Source organism: Vitis riparia, chromosome 7, assembly GCF_004353265.1.
Source record: "Vitis riparia cultivar Riparia Gloire de Montpellier isolate 1030 chromosome 7, EGFV_Vit.rip_1.0, whole genome shotgun sequence".
Lineage (NCBI taxonomy): Eukaryota > Viridiplantae > Streptophyta > Magnoliopsida > Vitales > Vitaceae > Vitis > Vitis riparia.
The window spans coordinates 19418507-19440832 of record NC_048437.1 but is presented as its reverse complement, the minus strand read 5'-3'; the positions used below and the strand labels follow the sequence as shown (position 1 = coordinate 19440832).

General features: G+C 33.1%; 1 protein-coding gene across 1 annotated transcript; it reads right to left on the bottom strand.

Annotated features, from left to right (window-relative positions):
* Positions 1-18694: 18694 nt before the first annotated feature.
* LOC117918133 lies at positions 18695-20113 on the bottom strand. Its single transcript, XM_034834657.1, has one exon. It carries the CDS (start codon positions 20111-20113, stop codon positions 18695-18697), a length of 1419 nt encoding a protein of 472 aa, XP_034690548.1.
* Between the last annotated feature and the right edge of the window lie 2213 nt (positions 20114-22326).

The window sequence follows — 22326 nt, the reverse complement described above, 5'->3', positions numbered from 1 at the left end:
ACTTCTAATATATTCTACTCTTTCAAGTGACATTACTTTATATGAAAAGATTTCTAGCTCTTCATATCGTCTACGCATTACTTCTCACATAAATGAAGCTGAAAATTTTCAATCAGATACTGATGACACTGGAAGCATTGACGATGACTCTAAGGACAACAGAAAATATAGCAGTAACAATGATTCTGACTCTGATTCAGGAACTCCTAATTTAGGGAAACTGAATTATATGAACCATCATAAACAGAGAAATGGCATGTTGACTTTATATACTGAAATTGATGAGACCTATCTAGAGAAGTATGGTTATTAGGATTGATGGAGGGTGAATATTCAGATTTAAGCATTGAAGAGAAGCTCAATGCCTTAATGGCTTTGGTTGATCTTGTTAGTGGTGGAAGCAGTATCAGAATGGCATGATCACCACCGTTGATCACATTTCCATTGTTGACCATCTTCATAGTCGTCCAACTGTCTGCAACTGCAGATGGGTTGTATGGGCCATCGTTGCCTGTGGTTCAGCCACAGCCTTCCAGTTTCGATAAACCTGGATTAATTGCTTCCCCACTACCACTGGCACCGACCCATGAGTATGAAAAAGCAAAAGCATAGCTTCATCTCAATGGGTGACAGCTATCAGGTTGGTGGTAATTCACAGTCAAGTCAAAAAGGACAGTAGCAAGCAAGGCTCCAAAACAACGAGAACCAGAAGTAAGATGACCAATATCTTGTGCAATAGGTGAAGAACACTTCAAATGGCATATCCTTTCTGATTAGATACGAAATGAGGACTCTCTCCAGGTAGGAATTATAATAGTATGGAGAGGATGGAAAGTCACAATGCAAAGCTGTTCTATTGATTTAGTTTGGCAGTTGACAGCTTCATTTTCAAATGGCGGAATTCCATAGATAAGGAGCTTTAAGACATGCCAATAAATTGCCAAGGTGCCTAGTGAGGGTTGTGATCTATGCCTAGATGATTTTGGGATGCCCAGTTACAGCTGCTGAACGCGGGTATCAATTGAAGGACCTGATTCACTACTTTTTTTTGCTTTTGAGATAAGTCTTGAATAGGCTCTGTAGCCAAAACAGTGGCATATGACCTGGTACTTGAAGTTGCCATGAAAATTCAGCATTTTCAACAGAGAAATTTATTAATCTATGGGCCTTGGAAGTGGTTACTGACCAAGTTTACATCATATTATGGTGTTTCTGATGTATACACCAAAGCAAGGTATTTATCTTATGTCATGAATGTGGCTACACCTACAGCTGACTGTCTGACCTTAGTATATAATTTGTTGCTGCCTGTCGTCATGAAGGGCCACAGTAAGAGTACATTGAGTCATCAAGAGAATAGAATCTTAGGAGAAATCATGAATCAAATTGAACAGATCCTTGCACTAGTTTTTGAGAATTATAAACCACTTGATGAGTCATCTGTTTCTGGGATTATAGATGCTTTCAGGCCAGCAACTGGGCTTGTTGCTCCTGCGTTGGAACCTGCTGTAAAGTTGTACACACTTCTTCATGACATCTTATCTCCTGAAGTACAAAATCATCTATGCCACTATTTCCAGGCTGCTGCAAAGAAAATATCAATAAAGACACGAGCACTCAGTTGAAGAAAATCGTTTGTGAGAGGGTTGACGATAGAAGCAGAACTCAGATGTTAATACAAGAGAAATTGCTTATGCACATTTCCAGATCAGATGATAAGTTGAAATTGCTCTTCCACCAGCTTTTTCTCTCTTTTGCCATTGTGGGGCACCGTTAGAATGATGACCGTGGTTCTACTTCCTCCAATGTAGTAAACCCAAACGACCTCTCATCACTCTCTGAACCTGAATCAGAAGAAATATTGGAAGACATCAGTTGGAGTGCACCAAGTTCTGGCTTGGGTTGTGATGGCAGTAGCATGAAAACAGAAACTTTAGGAAGAGATGGCAGTGGAATTCATTTCTCCACAGTTCTTTTAAGTGAAAATGAGTTTGCTGACAGTGACAACTGATGTCAGTATGCAGAATTCCATTTTAGTAATCCATAGAAGCATCCTCAGGCAACCCTAGTAATTCAGTCTCAAAAGCAGCCCAGACACTAATTCAGCTTGCCCATTTTGGTACACCTCCTCTGTTTGCTTCTTTGATTTGGACATCTACTGTTTTGAATAGAATTTTCAAATCATTTTTCAATTAAACATTTCTATCTTTTTAAAATCCCACCTTAGACTTGTTATAGGCACTAAAATCTTCATTTTTAACAAACTTTTTGTTTCCATCTTCCTTCCGGCATGCATTTTCACTATTTTCTTTGACTTCCAACCATTTTCTTGATTTTCTCGATTTTCCATAAGCATGAGCAAACTTCATGATTCCAAACAATGAAATTCATATAATCAACTCATGCAAAATCAATTAAGGCTTTGGTGGGGGCCCAACATCCATGATATTTTCTTCACTATTGTTAGTTCGATATTTGATTGATTGCGCTTCCTCTGTGTGAATGCATGAGATGATTTTACACCCGTTATTGAGCTAACCTTGTTCCCCATTTTAGCACTTAGATTGTTGTCCAGGTACACTCTCCATCACCCCATTTTCAAAATTCCACGAATATCCATGTCTTTGTGTATTATGCCCTTGTTTGATGTCTAGCTTGATTGTCTTGATACATATTTGATTATTTGGTCATCTTTGATAAAAATGCATATTGTGTACTGTATTTCTATACTAACCTTGATGTTTTATGATAGCACTTGGGAAACAGTCCAGGTACACACTTTGACTCTCTTTTATGATCACGATTTGACTTTCTGGCCTACCTAGGTATCTATAATCAACCAATTAATTGCGTCATTTCCCTCAACTTAGTCAATAGAAACTTTTGTAGGGTTTAGAGGGGTGTTACCTTTTAGAGGTACCTTCCCAATTGGTAACCTGATCCCCAAACCTTGACTCGGGTTTTTCAAAGACACATTTTTCCAAAAAAAAAAAAAAAACTATGGAGTCACTTCTTTAGGATTTTCTTTATTATTTCATTTTCCCTTTTAAAATAGAATAAAATAAGTGACGGTTCCAACTTTTCCAAAACTAATTTTTCACCAATAAAAAATGAGTCTCGCCATTGAGTGGGGACGCATATGAAAAATGCGGGTCCACAAGGTTACAAGAGTTTTCCTTTGTTGGGGCTCTTTATGCTGATAATATGTTACAGATAAAAGGAATAATGAAGAAGAAGAAATAGAGTTATAAAAAAACTATGAGGTATCATTTTCATTAATCTAAGTCTCTTATTTACAGGAGTTAGGAAAAGCTAAAATTAAATACACTATTTAATTCTTTACGACAAAACACAGAAGTCTTCATAGGTAACTTTGTGATCATTCACAATTATCTTTATACATTTATAAACAAAAAGTATTATCTGTTTAAAAATTATAACTTTGGTAAACCCAAAAATAGAAAACTATTTTAAATGTATCATAATCCATTGAGTTCTTAGGTTAACTTAAATTAAGGTCTCTCCAACTCTAAATTTAAACCTAATTCATTTATTTTTGTTCACATTACTTAATAGTTTCTATTAAATCATAATTATATTTTATAATAAACATTAGAAATTATTTTAAAGGTATAATCAAGTATTTAAAAAAAAAAAAATATCCCATGAATTATATGCATTTTAAAATTAATAGATAATAATATTAAATAAGTCGTTTTAAAATCTTTGATATACATACATACATATAAAAATACATATATATATATATATATATTAAAAAGTCATATATTTAAATTAATTTAAAAGAATATTATTATAAATTATTGTTTTATTTTTAATTGTATATAGTAGAAACTTAAATAAAAATAAATTTCTTTGTTTTTTCAATCCCATCACATTTACTTTTTGTATGCATTTCCAAGGGACATAATTTTTATTCTGCAAACCAAAGGATGACTAATTGTTAACCTATCAATATTTCAACTTAAAAAAAAAAAAAAAGACAAGAAAAAATCTATCAAAATTTCAGGTTCAATCATGAATTAAATTTTTTTAAAAGAAAAGAGAACAAAAAAAAAAAAAAAAAAAAGACAAAACAAAACAAAAAACAAAAAATGGTTAAAGGAAAAATTGTTAACAGTAGTATCTTAAAAATACGATTTATATTTATTTTTCCCCTTCTGATTTTTTGTCCGCTTATAATAACTGTGCTTTGGGTGGAAGAAAAGCAAAACAAAACATTGAACATCGAAATATTGATCCACTGGAGGAATAAATACAATTTTTTGTAAAAAAATATTTCATATTTCTTCTAATATAGCAGTTGAGAGTTTATTTTTAAATTTACAGGAGTTTGTAGGGTGAAAAATAAAAATTGATTTTCCAAGAGACGATTTGTATTGAAGTTTAAAGTTGTCTTTGAAGAAAATAACTTCAAATTTTAAAATTTATACTAAATCTGTCCCTTCAAAAGTCATTTCTAGAATATAGTTATGTTGAAGTCATTTCTTCTAGAAATTGACTTTTCTATTTAACATCTTCGGAACTACAAAAAATTATGAATAGCTTTTCAATTACTTATGTATCTTAAGTTACTTTTACAACTATTACCTTTTATAAATACTAGTAAAGAAACTAGTAAAAAATAAATAAGTAATATATATTTATTTATTTTTGTTAAAAAGTTAACTTAAAAATAAGGAAGTTATAAAAATAGAAAAATATATTTGAAGTATAAAATTTTAAAATATAACATTACTTATAAATCAAAACAATTATTATTTTTTTATAGAAAATTTTGATTAAACACAATAGGTAATAAAAATTACTCTAAAAATTTGCTATGGATTTTCAACATAAAAATCAATGAGTAAAATAATAAATAATAAAAGATATTTAGAAAAAAAAAAAATAAAGTATGTGATTATTAACTATTGTTGTAACAATTCGCTTCCAATCATGTAAATATTATCTGCTTTGGGGTTTAAAACCCTCATAACTTTAAAATACATCTATAAGGTTAAGAGGAATCTATACATATATAACATCGAAATTTTTTTCCCATATCCAATATGGAATATCACAATCACCTCTTATGTAGGTATAATATTCTCATTATGTCTTGTGAGACCAAATAGACAGACATCCTTATAGGGACAAAATAAACCTTCACACTAGGGTTGGATATTAGCTTTGATATTATTTATAACGACCTGCTTCCAATTATCTAGTTATTGTTCGTTTTGGGCCTAAAAGGCCCTCATGGATTTAAAAAACATTTACAAGCTTAAGATGAGTCCATACATATAGCATCAATAACTTTTTTTCCTATTCGATGTGGGATATCATGATTGCATCCACTATTTTTCTTTTGTTAGGTTTGGCAAGCACAAACATGCATATATAAAACCCACTTTAGAAGGTTTCTTTATCCTTTCGATCTTAAGATAAAATAAAATTTCCTATACTACCTCCACATATAAAAATAAAAAATAAAAAATTACAATTTGTTTCAGGCAATGAAAATGTTCAACACAAGTTCCTTAAGAAAAGAAAGAATTTACAAAATTACTATAATCATGACCAAAAGCATACAAGTTAATTGTTCTAAATACAATGATCTCCTTTTTTTTAGGGTCAATTTTAGAAGAAAAAGCCAACGAAGATTACAAGAAAACTCCCAAAATTTGGCAATATATGCCAACTATTTAACAAAATCAATGGTCAATATTTTCAAACAAAAATATTGCAATAAATGGGTATTTTTTTTCATTGATTTCAGTCAATTAATTAGCAACTTCAAATTTTAATTTCTAAACTCTTTTTATTATATAGTCTCTAATCCTTAAAATGAGTCCTTACATTGTGATAGTCAACTCATAAGGTTAAATTATTACTTGCAATAAACAACCTTACACTTGGGATGAACACCACATAATATCCAAGTTCAAGCATGAAGGTTTGTGTAGGTTCCAATCGATATAAGACTCTAGGAAGTAGGTCCATCAAGATAAAGTAATTCCATGTACATTCCTTTCATATTTAGTGAATTTATTTGTGGTCATTTGACCCTTTTTTTTTTTTTTTTTTTTACATCTATGAAATTTTTAGGAAAGTTTGTATGTAATTTTTCCATGTTACATTTAGTGTTCTGGTATGAAATTGATAAACTTTTAATTATTATTGATAGAACTTGTAGAAACCTACCCTAAAAAGGGTAGCTACAAGATAATGAGCCCACTTGAGAGTGAAATCTATAGTGGATTCACAATCTCAATAGATAAATACAAAGCCGGAAAAGAATAGACCTTAACTAAGCGATGCTGATAAAACAATAATAACTTGATAAAATGATAGTGGAAATAAAAGATTACAAGATAAGCTACATCTCCTGGAGAAACTAAATTGAAACTAGAATATATAAAGAAATGGGCTATATGTCCCATATATCTAATAAGGAAAAACATTTGAGCTAAGTGCCAAGTAACTTTCTCTAGAGCTAATTTTATCTTTTCAAGAGGCACACAAAAATCCTTACCTAAAATATATTAAAATCTACAAGATGAACTTAAAGTCTACAGTTACAATATACAAGTATTAAGATGATCAGTCTAAGATAAAAACAATTCTAAAACATATCATATGATACTTTGCAGTATAGAAACTAGCATAACATAATCATAACAGTATTTAAAGAAAGTATGCAATGTAAAACATGTAATAATAGGTTTGGACATATCCATAGTCAATCCATTAGCTATGAATAAGCTTACTACCCATGGCCGCCACACATTAGCATAGTCTTTAGGGTCATACTATCTTAAATCACAATACCAAGGGGCTTTGTAGACCCTCCATTTTGTCCTCTTAGCACATGTAACACTAGATGTTCATCCTACTCCCCTCTTGCCCCATAGTCATCCCTTGGTGGTCCATTGACACTCATTTGGCTTATTATTTCTGAGCTACCTTCAAGGACCTTTTAGGTTTCATCACTTAGATACTTTTCTAGGCTTAGTTTCACTTAGATTTTTTTATTTATTTATTTATTTATTTATTTTTTTGATTGCTTGATTTTACGATTAGGTCATTTTTTATTTGATTTTGATTTTTGATGGCATGAGATAATTTTTCGATCTTTGGTTGCATGAGTTTGATATTTCGATTTTTGTTATTGTATATTGCATTAGTTTAATATCTTGATTCTTTTGATTGCTTTTGTGATATTTATATTTTGGTTTGTTTAATTTATTTGTTTTTTTTTTTTTTAGAAAATTGTACGAGATTGATGATTCTAATTCTTTTTAAACTATATGAATTAATATTTAGATTTTTCTTACATATGCATGAGATTGATCCTTTTTATTCTTATTTTAATTTGCATGATTTTTACCTTCTGATTTATATTTTATTTTTTCATGAGATTACAACGACTATGTAATGGAGATTTTGATTGCCGAAAATTCAAAAGATCAATGTGGATTTCAGTAGCTTAGCAATTGAAATTTGGATGTTGAATTTCAAAACAGAACCATGGTGGTTGAACTTTAAAGATTTTCAATGGAGAAATGTGGTAGTTATTAGTTGGAACTTTCAATGGAAGAATGCATGGTTTGGTAGTTGTTTAATGCCTAAATTTGGACAATAAAATTCAAGGGTACACAACTGCCACTTGAAAAGGAAAGGAAAGGAAAGGAAAGATTGGGAGAATCTACGGATGTTTGAAAAAGAAGACGATTCTTTAATGCATCTCCTTTGAATAAGGAAATATGAGATATGAGACAACAGGTTGGTACGCACTGGGATTCTCCAAAGGAAACATGCACAACCATAAGGATGGGGTGAGAATGCCAAAGGAAGCACTTGGGGTTATAAGACAATAAGAAAGGAGTTGTGATGCCCCAAACTTAATTTAGGGGTAAAATTATAATTTAAAAAAAGTAAATTAAATTAAATTAAATTACTAAGGGTAAAAAAGGTTTTTTCATATTTAAAATCCCTAGGTATAAATTAGATTTTTCCTATCTTCTCTATCTAGAAAATCCTTTTAGGATAGCACACTTAGGCATGTTTAGGTCGCTCAGACAATATCCTGATCACTTTAGGTCACTTAGACACTATCCTAAACACTTAGGCCCATTTAGAGCACAACTAGGCCCACTTAGGTTCACCTTGGCCCACTTAGATTAACTTAGGTACACTTGGCCCACTTAGTTTGCCCTAGCACACTTTGACACACCTTAAATCACCTTTAGGCATTTCTGCATGGTTTGCATGGTTGCATGGCTCATATTTTTGTATGGTTGCATGACTCGTATTTTTTCATGGTTACATGGTTCGTATGGCTCGCATGTGGTTGATTTTTATTTTTTATTTTTAGTTTAGTTGCATGATTTAAATTTCTTTTGATTTTCAATTTCATGATATTTATTGATTTTAATTTTAATTTAATTTTATTTTTATTTTTATTTTTATTTTTATTTTTTCTATCTTTATTTTATTTCATGAGGAAACAGTTACCAGCTATTTGGAAAGAGGATCACCAAAATTTTTGACAAAGGAAAGTCTAAGGCTACAGATGGAGTGCAAATATTAAGGATATTCATGCACCTAAGGGATTCCAATTCTAGAAGAAAAAATGTTTAAATAAGAAGGTGGAATTCTTCAGATTCGTGGCTGCCATGTGAATAATTCTCTCCAAGAAAGGAAGGCACGACTGAAGCATAAGAAGAAGAGACTCTTTGAAGATACGACAAGCATATCATATGGGATTGATGCACCATTAAAGGAAGAATAGCAGGCTGGAAAGGGTTCTTTCTTTAACAGAGAGGGTCCACGACAAGAGAAAAAGGAAAGGATCGACAAGAGAAAAAGGAAAGGATTCTCTTCATCCAAATAAAAAGGGTGATTCACGGATTGGAGAGGGATAATTTTCTCCACGGATCAAAAGGACGGGCAGCTTTGGTAGTGTGAATTTTTCCGAGGGCTGTAGGAGAGGATCAGAGATAGAGGCATTATTACTTTAAGAAGAAAGGATCATCACAAACCAAAAAACAGAACGAGAGAGAGAGAGAGGAGAAAAAAAAGAGGAATGAGGGTTTTGACGGATTTTGGAGGTGCACGAATAGTGGGGAAGGAGTGATTGCAGCCAAGACTATCCAGGTATGCTTCTTGTTACTCTGTTCTCACTCATATTCGGTTCCTCCTTTTGGTCATTTATGAATGTTCAGTTTTTGCTGTTTGGTGTGGACGTTAAGGGCCACAAGTTGTTCTGTTGAGATTGATTGTTTACTTGTTTGCCCTATTTCGATTTTGATTCTTTTATATGCCATTGATGTTTTCTAAAATATATGACTCTGTGCATGAATTTGATCATACTCTGTTTATGTTTAAATCCTTTTCTTTATTGTTACCCCTATTCTTAGCCCATGGATTAATATTTGAAGTGGGGCTACTCATGTTTATTGATCTTCTGCTCTTTCCTTCCTCGAGTTTTACTTCTTTTTTATTTGTTCTCTATTCCTTTTCACACACGGTGTTCGAATCCTTGTCTTTGTATTTGGGTGTACATTGGGGGAATGACGGAAGTGTTGATATGAGGGATGAAGCGTGCAGCAATCCCAGTATGCTCAGTGTGTTTCCGGTGGTTCTACTTCTGTGTCTCCGTGAATCCCACTACAACCTGCCTAATTTTCTAAGGATTTTTATGCTGATGGAGGATGGAGTATCCAAGTTGTTACTGAAAGAAAAATGAATTTTGGCTCTGTTGAATTGGCTCTGTCGAAGACACAACAGAATGAAGTCAACCTATTTAAGAGAATTCGCTGATTTGGGACAGCTTAACATGGGAGCGGTTTTAATTATTCATGATAAAAACTCAGTTAATCTGAGATTGACTATTGAAAGTATGTATCATAAATATGCCTTCATTATAACAAAAATTAGTGTTTTTGAAAAATTAATGCTTTTATATAAATGACAAACATTCAAACTTGGTGTGCAATTCCTTATGATAGTTGAGGGGTTACTCTATCACATAAAAACTCATAGATTTTATGAGATATTCAAATTTGATTGAATCCAAAGGCTTTTAAAAATGTATGCCATTTAATTTTCAATATAAACATATTCTGTTTTCACTAAGGCATTTTTCAACAAGCTCCTTAATATGGTGAAATTGAATGTTCATATGCTTACTCCTACTATGCATCACTAGGTTATTTGGAGCATTTATTGCACAAGTATTATCACACAAGATGGACATAGTATTGCACCTTGTATATTTTTTGAGCTTCATGTGAGCTGTCATCCAAATCAAGGTTCACGAGAAAGGGAATTTATGTTAGTCTACTACAATCTGAACAATGTGTAAGTCTAGGTGACCCGTCAAGTATATTTCTACATAATGAGAATGAGAATATATAGGAATCTATACATCTAAGTCTGTGTGACAAGATAAGTATATTTCTATCGAATGATAATAGGAATGAGAATCTAAATTTACAAAGTAAATAACTCTGAGCCTGGATGATACAAGAAGTATATTTCTATGGAATGAGAATCTAAGTCTACAATGTGAACAACATCTAAGCCTCAATGACGTGACAAGTATATATCTATTGAATGAGAATGACAATGGGAATCTAAGTCTACAATGTGGACCAGTCTAAGTCTCAGTGACACGACATGTATAAATCTATGGAATGAGAATGAGAATGACAACGGGAATCTAAGTCTACAATTTGAACCGCATCTAAGTTTGAGTGACATGATAAGCATATTTGGATAAAATGAGAATACGAATGGGAATATAAGTTTATGATATTATGAACAATGTCTGAGTCCAGGTGAGATGACTTGTATGAGAGAGAGGCAGATATATGACTAGAACTGTTTTGGAAACTTTTGCAAAGTTTCAAGAGGACCATCATGGAGGGGCAAGCAAGAAAACCAAGTTCATGCTCCCACGGCTACAGGCCGACTTTTTATTAATCCTAAAGAACCAACCAGTAGCAAAGGAGAGGATGTAGTTGAATGCCATTTGTACACAAGATGACTGAGTCATGAATTACAAGATCATGTGGACAGACAGACCTAACAAACAAGGTGACCGGGTCATGAATTAATTCTAATATCATACGTTATGGATAGATTCCTAAGTTAGAAATATTTGCCAAACAAAGAAATTATTTGCTTTGGTTTAGTTGGTTGTTTATTAGCCCAGATTGTTTTACCCCATCAACCTTGGTTGCAGCTAAAGATTTCAAAATATTCCTTGCACTAAATGGTTACGGTTCCTTCAGAGATAAGGGTAGACTTTCATGTAATGGTAACAGTGAATGAGCAAGTAGTCATCAAATCCCCATGCATGGAGGCATCCAAAGATCACCAGCATAACCTGATGTGGCAAATCATGGGTCTATAGTTCAGCCTCATAACTAGCAATTCTATATTGACTGAGTGTTCAATGCAACATTTCTACATTAAGGTGCATGTTTGGAGGTCAAAATTTGGAAGTCTATGAAATGGGTACTTCACAAATAAGTCATTGAACTCAAAGTCCTATAAAATATGTAAAGGAATGTTTCTCCTCCATTCAAGGTATTTCTAAGATCTGGAAGAATAGTCTGGATGAGATGTAAGTAACTATATTAAGTACAAGATATTGAGACCAAAAAAAAAAAAACAAAAAGGAAAAAGAGCCATACAATACTCATGTAATATTTATTTCATCAATACTTAGAAAATACAAACTTAAGTAGATAGGTTAAATAAAAGAAACATCTCTTCTTTAAAGTGCTTTCCAATCATGGGCAATACTCTCCGGAAGTCCCAAAGGTAAAGGCAAGCACAATTTTATTAGGCGAGGAACATGATCGATCACTTAGCATTTCACGTCACAGCTTTTCTTCTTTGGTGTGCTACTTTGACGTTGAAGCAGTTGACGCCATTGTAAACACCATCATCCATATTGTAAATAACATTTTTCCCGTCGTTCAAAGTGTCGCGCTGAATGTGCGGCTCTTAGTCTCTGTATATGAGAGCTTCACCTGTTGAATGTGCCGTTCTTGGGTCATGTTAATGGCGTCTTCGGTGGTCATCTTGATGACCCTGGTCGTAGATCCTAGCGTCCATGAGGCGAAAATTGACATTATAGATGTTTCTTGATAAAACAAGCTCTCCCACCTCCAGGGGTCCCTCTCTGGAAATTGTGGAGACGGCGGCATTGAGACAGCTGGTCTTGCCCTCGGTGGTGAGTCTCTTTCAGAAATTATTCGTTACCAAAGTAGCGGAGAGCGACCACATTTTTGTCAACTCTAACGGGCCAAAACAAAGTATCTGAGTTGTTGGTGGTGGAATCATCGGAGTCAGCCCATATCCAGTTTGGGCTGCGCCTCCAGAATCTGCCGAAGTAATCTGACTTTATGCGGACGCTTCCATCGTGAGTGTTGAAGACCTCGTTCCCACAGTCGGGTCTCCAATGTCACTTGATGTAAACTCCAGATATGGGTGTCCCTCAATCGTCCGGGCTCTGGAAGCCTCCATAAGCATGCATAGTCCCGAGCTGGACGTGACGAAATCGGAGTGTTTGAGCATCGCCATCTACGTGCACAGGCTCGAACAAGGTACATGACCATGACAACAATCGACCAGTGGTTCTTGGACCACGTTACGCAGTATTTGTTGCTGTAACAGCATCTTATGTGCAGTAGTCCCTTGCCATTCTTTGCCCTCTCCACTTGGTACTTTGAGTAGAGTGTCACAACCTCCTTTCCCGAGGGAATTGGAGAAATCCATGAATCTGCACATCTTCGTGTATGTACCGCAAGTACTTGTTATATTTTTATTTCAGCACCACATATCTTGGTAATGTCATTTCCTCTCTAATCACTTCTATTGCTTCTCACTTCTCACTTCTCACTGCACTTTTCTTCTCCTAACTCTAACCTTATTTATAAGGGGGAAAAACTCTATTTAAATGTAAGTGCAAGGAATTTAAATTATGTTTAATGGAGCGCTCAAAAAGCAAGAGGCCCATCATTGATTTGGTAGGGAGCTTGTATTAAAATACTGATCAAGTGGTCTGCACTTTTCTTCAGTAAGTATAAATCAATGAATATCGGTTTATTGCCTTGGAAGTGTGCCTAAGATCACATCACCATTACCATTACTGACTTACTCTAATGGAGTAACTTTCTGGACACCCAAACATCCTCATATCTAGTTCTTTTTAAGATCTCCACTTGCATATTGATGTAAATGCAAGTGGACAGGGCAGTTGTATGTCAACATTGATAGGGGGCCTTAGCGTACCTCAGCAGTTTTGGTCAAGGCTAGTCCTCTTTCAAATCCGGGTTATTCTCTTAGACTGACTGAGTTCAGAAAAAATTAGTGAGGAAGAGATCTATTTTGTGATTTTATGACAAATTTGAAGATAAAATATGTGATCCAATTTTATCCCAAATTGAATTAATTAAAAATTAAATTCAAATGCAAAACCATAATTCACATCATAGAGTAGCATTCACATTTCTATCTTCATTTCCATTCCCATCTATAAATACCCAATCCAAAAATAAGTAGACGTGGAACTTGGTGTGAAATACTAATCCTCATGAAAAATAAGACTAATTTAATTTCATAAGAAGAGTCTCTTGGCATTTTTCATGGGGTTGGGAAAATATGAATTGATTTGGACCAAACCAAATAAAATTGATTTTTTAAAATTTAAAATTTTATTTGTTCTATTTAAGAAAACATAAAAAATTTCAATCTAATATAAGAATGAATATATACATATTTGTGTCAATCCACTATGACACACTCATCGGTAATTAAACAATTACCTCTATATTTGCAATTTGTTTCAAGCAATAAAAAGTTCAACATAAGTTCCCTAAGAAAGGAAAGAATTTACAAAATTACTATATTCATGACGAAAAGCATTGGCTAATTTTGTTACATACAATGTTGTTCCTTTTTGAGGGTCTATTTTAGAAGAAAAGGCCAGCAAAAATTAAGATAAAATTACCAAAATTTTGGCAATATATGTCAACTATTTTGAAAAAATCAATGGCTAATATGTAAAACAAAAACATTGCAATAAATGGGTTTTTTTTTAATCGATTTTAGCCAATTAATTAAGGACTTGAAATTTCATTTTTTTAAACTCTTTTTATTATACCATCTCTTTGATCCTTAAAGTAAGTCCCTAGCTAGACACTTAATTCATAGGTTAAATTATTACTTGCAATCAACAACCCTTTGCCTGAGGTGAACACCACAAAATATTGGAGTTCAAGCATGAAGGTTTATGTAGGTTCTAGTCAATAAAAGACTCTAAGTAGGTTCTTCCATATCAAGTAATTCTACATACATTCCTTTCATATTTAGTGAATTTATTTGTGTTCATTTGATCCATGGTTATTTTTACACCGATGAAGTTTTTAGAAAACTCCATAGGTGATTTTTTCCTTGTTACATCTAGTATTCTTGTATGAAATTGACCAACTTTTAATTATTATTGATATAACCTTTAGCAACCCACCCTAAAAGGGGTTGCTAGGAGATAATGAGCCACTCTAGGTTGAAATCTAAGGGAATCACCATCTTAATAGATAAATATAGGGCATGAAAAGAATAGAAAATAACTAAGTGATGTTGATAAAACAATAAACTTGATGAAATATTGATAGTGGAAATGAAGGTTTACAAGAAAAGTCACATCGCATAGAGCAACTAAATTGAAGATGAAATATATATAACAAGTTAGGTGCCTTGCGACTTTCTTTCCAAAGTTGACACTACATTTTGAAGAGCCATATAAAAATCCTTACCTAAAAAAATATAAAAATCTACAGGGTGAACATAAAGGTCATTGCCACAACATATAAGTGTTAGGATGATCAATCTAAGATAAAATAATTTTAAAACATATTATGCAAAAATTTTGGTGTATATATAGAAACTAGCATGATATAATCATAATAGTATTTAAAGAAATATGTAATGTAAAACATGAAATCACAAGTTTGGATATAACTATGGTTAATCCATTGGCTATAAATAAACTTACTACCCATGACTACCACACATCACCACATTCTTTAGGGTCTAACCATCTTAGATCACAATACCAAGTAACTTGTCTTCTTATCATCCTATTAGGGGCACAACAAAGTATACTCTTACCACTTTGGGCTCTTACCCCTAACATGACATCAAAATCCATGGTTTCGCCTTATAATCCCCATCTTGCTATATAAGTGGTATGGAATTCTAAAACAAAAATGTATAAAACACTTCTTAGGTATATGTGTTATCATGCCCATCATATATTAATGCCCAAAAGTCTAATGGTTTATTTAGATTATGATAGGGTATGTAATTTCATAAATTATAAATATAAGTTATTAAATAATAACTTGAAGACGAAATATTATTTAGTTTTCTAAACTCAATAGAAATCATGTACATTTGACCAAAAAACAATACAACATATATCTCATGTCATTAGTAACACTAAGCAACATATATAAGACATATCTATTTTAAGAAAAATTAGTAAAATCATCCATATCATAATTACTCATAAAAATCCTAAAGAAATTAATACTATAGCAAAGCTCATAGTATGATGACTCCACAAACTCTAAGTTCTCACTTGATATAAGAAATTTTAAGTGGATTAAAGAGATTTGGAAATTTCATAAAAATGGGAACTAAGATTCTAAAGTCCTATAGGCCTACTCTCACCCAGACAACACCTTATATAGAAAGATACAAAGTCTTTAAAAATAAGAATCTAGACAAACAAAGTTCAATTCATGTAAGAATCAAGACAATAATTATATTGATGAGTCTAGGTATCTTGAAGATTAATAAATAAGTTAAATGATTAGCAAAAACCCACCAATTAAGCCTCAACAGCCTGATCCATGTGTTATAGCATCTCATTTGTGCTTGTGCAATTCTTTGAATATTCTTAATTTTGCTATGAGATTTTGCAATCAAATGAATTCAATAACAATCTCACACCTTAGCAATTTTGTAACAAAAATTTAAGCATCTGCAACCTCTACTAGCATGTATGCATTGGTCTAAAAAATTCAAAGCATAAATTTTCAATGATTTCTCCCCCTATATATGTCTCTCTACCAAGCACACATTTTCTCATTCTAACATCAACTTCCCTAGTCTTGTATTTCTCTTGCTTTTTAAGGCAACATGTCAAAGGCGAAGATGCAAAACTTTATGAAAGAGGATTTGATTAAACCAAAAATGTTTTTGTGAGTATGGTTGAGAATTCACTCAAGGCTTTTATTGTTTTTAGTTTGCCAATGATATTTTTCATCTTTTTTGGATAGTGTTTGATGTACAAAAGGTTTTATAGTTAAGAATTAACTCAAAGCCTCATCATCATCTTTTCAAGGAGTTATATAACCTCGTATATTCAAGGATATACTCTTGGTACTCATCAAAACAACCATGATAAAAACTCGATTAATCCAGGATTGACTATTCAAAGTATGTGCCATAAATATGCCTTTATTATAACAAAAATTAGAGCTTTTGAAAAATTAATATTGTTATATGAAGGACAAACATTCAAACTTGGTGTGCAATTCCTCATGATAGTTGAGGGGTTACTCAATCACACATAAACTCAAATTTTCTAAGATATTCAAATTTGATTGAAACCAAAGGCTTTTAAAAATGTATGCCATTTAATCTTCAATATTAACATATTCTATTTTCATTATGTCATTTTCAACAAGCTCCATAATATACTGAAATTGAATGTTAATATGCTTAGTCCTACTATGCTTAGTGAAATTGAAGCATTTATTGCACTAGTATTATTACACAAGATGAACATAGTATTGCATTCGATTCCAAAATCTTTTATCATCTATTTAATCCAATTCATTGAGTGCAAGATCTACCTATACTATTCAACTTTCATAGTGGATAAGAGGATATAATTTAACTAAGTTGCTCCCAATGTAAAATCAACCTCTTGTAGTGTTGTATAATAGAAGAAACCTAGAGTAGTATTGTTAGCACACCATAACCCTAAATTTTAAGATCTAGGAATATATTTGATGATCATTTTTATTGTTGCTAGATGAGATTCTTTTTGGGCTTGATTGGTAGCATAAAAACCTAGACTACGTGCTATGTCTAGCCTACTAGATGTAAGATGCAAAAGATGTCTAATCATGCTTCTGCATGACCTAGATTGATCAGTATCTAATTTTTTTTTCATCATTTGAAAGCTTAATTAATACTTGTTCCCACAAGTTCCTCTCATGTTTAGTTGATTCCAAGCCAAGCTCTTTACAACCCTATAGCATACTTGACTTTGATATAAAGATTTCGTTTTTAATCTATCTTAATTATTTGCAGTTCAATTATCTCAAATCTTGTTCTCATTTTCTCAATAAATTCATGTGCTTCATTAGTTCATGTGAAACTAAATATGATGTCATCCACGTATACTTGGGCTACTATAAAGACACCATCCTTTCTTCTTAGGAATGAAGTCCTATGAAATGTGTGTCAAATAACATTTTTCTTTATAAAAAGGTTAAGAAAAATGTTTTTAAACTTATTTTTTATGGTGAAGAATAAATTTTAATGAAAATAGTAGATGCGTACATGAGAAAGAATTTCAATTGTAGCAAAATTTTATTAAAATGAAAAGGAGATTCTTTTATTGTGTGAATTTTATTTTTATTTTTATTTTTGAAAAAATTAAGAATAAAATATAAAAAAATTTAACTAAGAAAAATAGTAATATTAAAACTAAAATTTCATATAATATTAAAAATAAGAGACCACGCTTTGCTACAAGTACAATATATCTAATTTTTCAGAATTCCATGATTAATGAATAATGAGAGCCAAAGAAAAAAAAATCCTAAATTTTAAAACTATAAAGATGTGTATATTTATTAAATTGAATTAAAATTAAAATATAAAATTGAATATTACAATTATAAAAAAAGATATGAAAACAAATAAAATTGTTTTAATATGATATTTGATTGTATGTCAAACAACATATTTTTATGAAATGGCAAAAGAACAAAACCTTTTTTTATAAAGATATGAAGTCCCCTATTTTTCCCAAAACAGACATTGATTGAAGGTGGCATCTGGTGTGCCCATTCAAAGGCTTGTTAATGCTACTTTGTCTCTTGCATAGGCTCTTTATCATACGGTTAGTGATAAAAGACTGCTGGGCATTCACAACCCATCTCTGATGGCCCTGTTCTGTTGGCCTCTTCTCAGCATTGACCAGATCCTAGCTTTCACATGCCCTGTTCTGTTTCTCCTCCATTCGAGGCATTTCTAAGATGATCAGGAAATGAAGTAGAATAGTATAGATGAGATGTAAGCAAGTATATTAAGTACAAGACATTAAAACTAAAAAGAAAAAAGGAAAAAGCTACACAATATCCACATAATATTTATTTCATTAATACTTAGAAAACACAAACTCAAGTAGCACAGTACGTGATAATAAGTTAAATAAAAGAATCATCTTTCTTTAAAGCGCTCTCCAATCATGGACAACGTCTCAAGATAAGTTCCCAACGTAAACGCAAGCACAATTTTATTAGTCTTGATAATATTATTAGGCAAGGAAGGGGGATTGGACAAAGTCAACAAGTCCTAGAAGCATGACTTAGCATTTCACGTCACACAGCTTTTCTTCTTTGGTCTGGTACTCGACGTTGAAGCAATTCACACCAACATAAACACCATCATCCATATTGTAAACAACATTTTTCCCGTCAGTCAAAGTGTCTCGCTGAGTGTACGAGAAAGGGACGTCGCACGAACCCTGTGTTGCTATCATGCTTATGGTCACCCTAGTCCTCGCCGGCACAGTAACACTGTACACAGTCTCCATTGCTGTTGTCAGTGATTCAGTTTCTCCCCACTCATATGTACCGGTACCGCAAAACTCGGATGAAACTTCTAACTTTCCGTCAGCGATGAATGGAACGCCGCTTTCTATGGTGATTTTGACACCCGACTTCAATGAGACGCTGCCTTTCCAAGTACGGCTTTTTGTCTCTGTATACGAGAGCTTCACCTGTTGAGTGTGCCATTCTTGGGTCATGTTAATGGCTCCTCCGGTGGTCATCACGATCACTCTCTGGTCGTAGATCCTAGCGTCCGTGAGACGAAAATTGACATTATAGATGTTTCTTGATAAAACAAGCTCTGCCACCTCCAGGCGTGCCTCTCTGGAAATTGTGGAGACCCCGGCATTGAGACAGCTGGTCTTGCCCTCGGCGGTGAGTCTCTTACAGAAATTGTTGTTACCTAAGTTGCGGAGAGCGACCACATTTTTGTCAACTCTAACGGGCCAAAACAAGGTATTGGAGTTGTTGGTGGTGGAATCATCGGAGTCAGCCAATATCCAGTTAGGGCTGCCCCTCCAGAATCTGCCGAAATAATCTGACTTTATGCGGGCGCTTCCATCCTGAGTGGTGAAGACCTCGTTCCCCACAGTCGGATCTCCAATGTCAGTTGATGCGAACTCCAGATATGGGCGTCCCTCGATCGTCCGGGCACTGAGGTAGTTGTCATTATCGCCCTTGAAGGCGATATGTTTTGGCAATATCAATAGTGATTCCCAATCAATGATTGTAAAGACATCGTAGAGGTCCTTGTCAGGCGAAGCTGATCCTGCAAACAAACAAGAACCATAAGGAGGTGGAAGCCTCCATAAGCATGCATAGTGTCCAAGCTGGACGTGGCGAAATCGGAGTGTTTGAGCATCGCCATCCACGTAGACAGGCTCGAACAAGGTACATGTCCATAACGATTGGTCTTCATCTGTTTCGTCGGCCCCGGCAACAATCCACCAGTGGTTCTCGGACCACCTTACCCAGTATTTGTTGTTGTAGCAGCATCTTATGTGCACTAGTCCCTTGCCATTCTTTGCCATCTCCACGTGGTACTTTGAGTAGGGGGTCATCACCTCCTCTCCCGAGAATTGGAGAAATCCATGAATCTCCCCATCTTCATGGATGTACCGCAAGTACTTGTTGTTATATTTTGATTTGAACACCACATACCTTGGTAATTCCATTTCCACTTTAATCACTTCTATTGCTTCTCACTTGTCACTGCACTATTCTGCCCCTCACTATGCCTTATTGACATGAGGAAAAACTATTTTTAGATGTGAAACCATGTTTCATTGGAGCAAGGAATGGAGCGCTCAAAAAGCAAGAGGCCCATCATTTGTTGTGGAGATTGTATTAAAATACTGATTAAGTGATCTGTAGTTTTCATCAGTAATCATGAATCAATGAGTACAGGTTCATTGCGTTGGAAACGTGCTTCAGATCATCATTACAGACAATGACTTAATCTAATGGAGTAACTTTTTGGATATCCAAACATTCTCATATCGTAAGCATGAATCAATGAATACTGGTTCATTGCGTTGGAAGCGTGCTTAAGATCACCATCACAGACAGTGACCTAATCTAATGGAGTAACTTTTTGGACATCCAAACAGTCTCATATCTAGTTCTTGGTATGATTAGTTCTTGAAAGGATCGTTAGGCTGAATATTGATGTAAATGCAAGTGGACGGGGCAGTTGGATGTCAATTTTGATAGGGGCCTTAGCATCCTCGAACAGTTTTGGTCAAGGCTAATCCCGCTCCTCTCAAATCCAGGTTATTCTTTTAGACTGACTGAACTAAGAAAAATACATAAATAAGGAAGAGATCTATTTTTGTGATTTTATGACAAATTTGAAGATAAAATATGGGATCCAACTTTATCCCAAATTGAATTGATGAAAAATTAAATTTAAATGTAAAACCATAATTCACAATTCAATTTCCATTTCCATTCTCATATATAAATACCCAATCCAAAAATAAGTAGATGTGGAAACTAATGTGAACAACTAATCCTCATGAAAAAATAAGGTTAAAGGTCAATTTAATTCCATAAAAAGAGTCTCTCTTGCCATTTTTCGTGGGGTTGGTAAAAGATGAATTGATTTGAACCAAGCCAAATAAAATTGATTTTTTAATATTTTAAATTTTATTTGATCTATTTAATAAAAAAATAAATATTTCAATCTAATATAAGAATGAATATATATACTGGTAATTAAACAATTAAACAATTTTATTTGATTTTTCCTTTATTTTAGTTTTTATTTTTATTTTTATTTTCTCTTGAACATAATGCATTTAGTGGTGAAAATGGTAAAGAAAGACTGCAAGCACTGAGATTCAATTAATAATTATTTAAGTACAAAGAAATGATAATGGTAGAAGTTGGGTTTGTCTCTATAAATAATTATTATTTTACTTGACATGTATTACCACCCATTCCAAAAATAAGTTGCTGTAAAATCTCATATGAAATATAAATCCTTGGTGAGAAATAAGGTAAATTTCCATCAAAAGAGTCTCTCATACAATTTATTTCAAGGTTGGAAAAGATGAATTGATTTGGACCAAGACAAATCAAATTGATATTTTCAAAATTTTGAATTTTATTGGATTATAAACTAAAAGTTTCAATCTAATATATGAATTACCAACATTTAAATTGTTGGACTATATATATATATGTGTGTGTGTGAATCAACTATGACACCTTGTGAGTCATTCAACAATAATCAATTTTCAATAATTTATAACTCATACATCAACTTACATATTTTTTTTTTCCTTTGTTTTGTTTTTCTCTTGAGCACAATATTTATAATATGATTGGTTATTTAGATTTTATGGCAAATAAGAAGATAAAAAATACATGATATAGTTTTATTCCTAATTGAATAAATCAAAAACTAAATTTAAATATGTTAAAGCTCCAAGACCTAATTTCGTTTTTTGGTCCAACCCGAAATCTTTGTAGTGCGATATATATGGTGAAGAAAAAATTATGGATTTCTTTTCTACTTTATTTTTTTTCTCTCCCATATATATATGGGATGGTGTATAGGTTTTAGGGATTTGTATTGTAGCGGCTTAATACTTTTCCCTTTTGTACCAATTTTTGACATAGTGGGTTATTCTTCTCCTCTACCCGTGGTTTTTCCCGTCTAGGGTTTTCCACATAAATTTGTGTGTGTTCTTATTTTTCCTTGTTGCCTATTCTCATTTTTCCGTAACAAACTGGTATCAGAGCGAGGTTTGATCTTCTCAACAATGGCAATGATGAAATACAATATTCCTCTTTTGGACTGCAACACCAAATTTTCGCTACGGCAAGTTAAGATGCAAGTTGTGCTCGCACAAATTGATTTGGATGATGCACTATTAGGCTT

Coding starts and splice junctions, on each gene's coding strand:
- LOC117918133 (XM_034834657.1), bottom strand. CDS start 20,113: ATGGAATTACCAAGGTATGTGGTGTTCAAATCAAAATATAACAACAAG.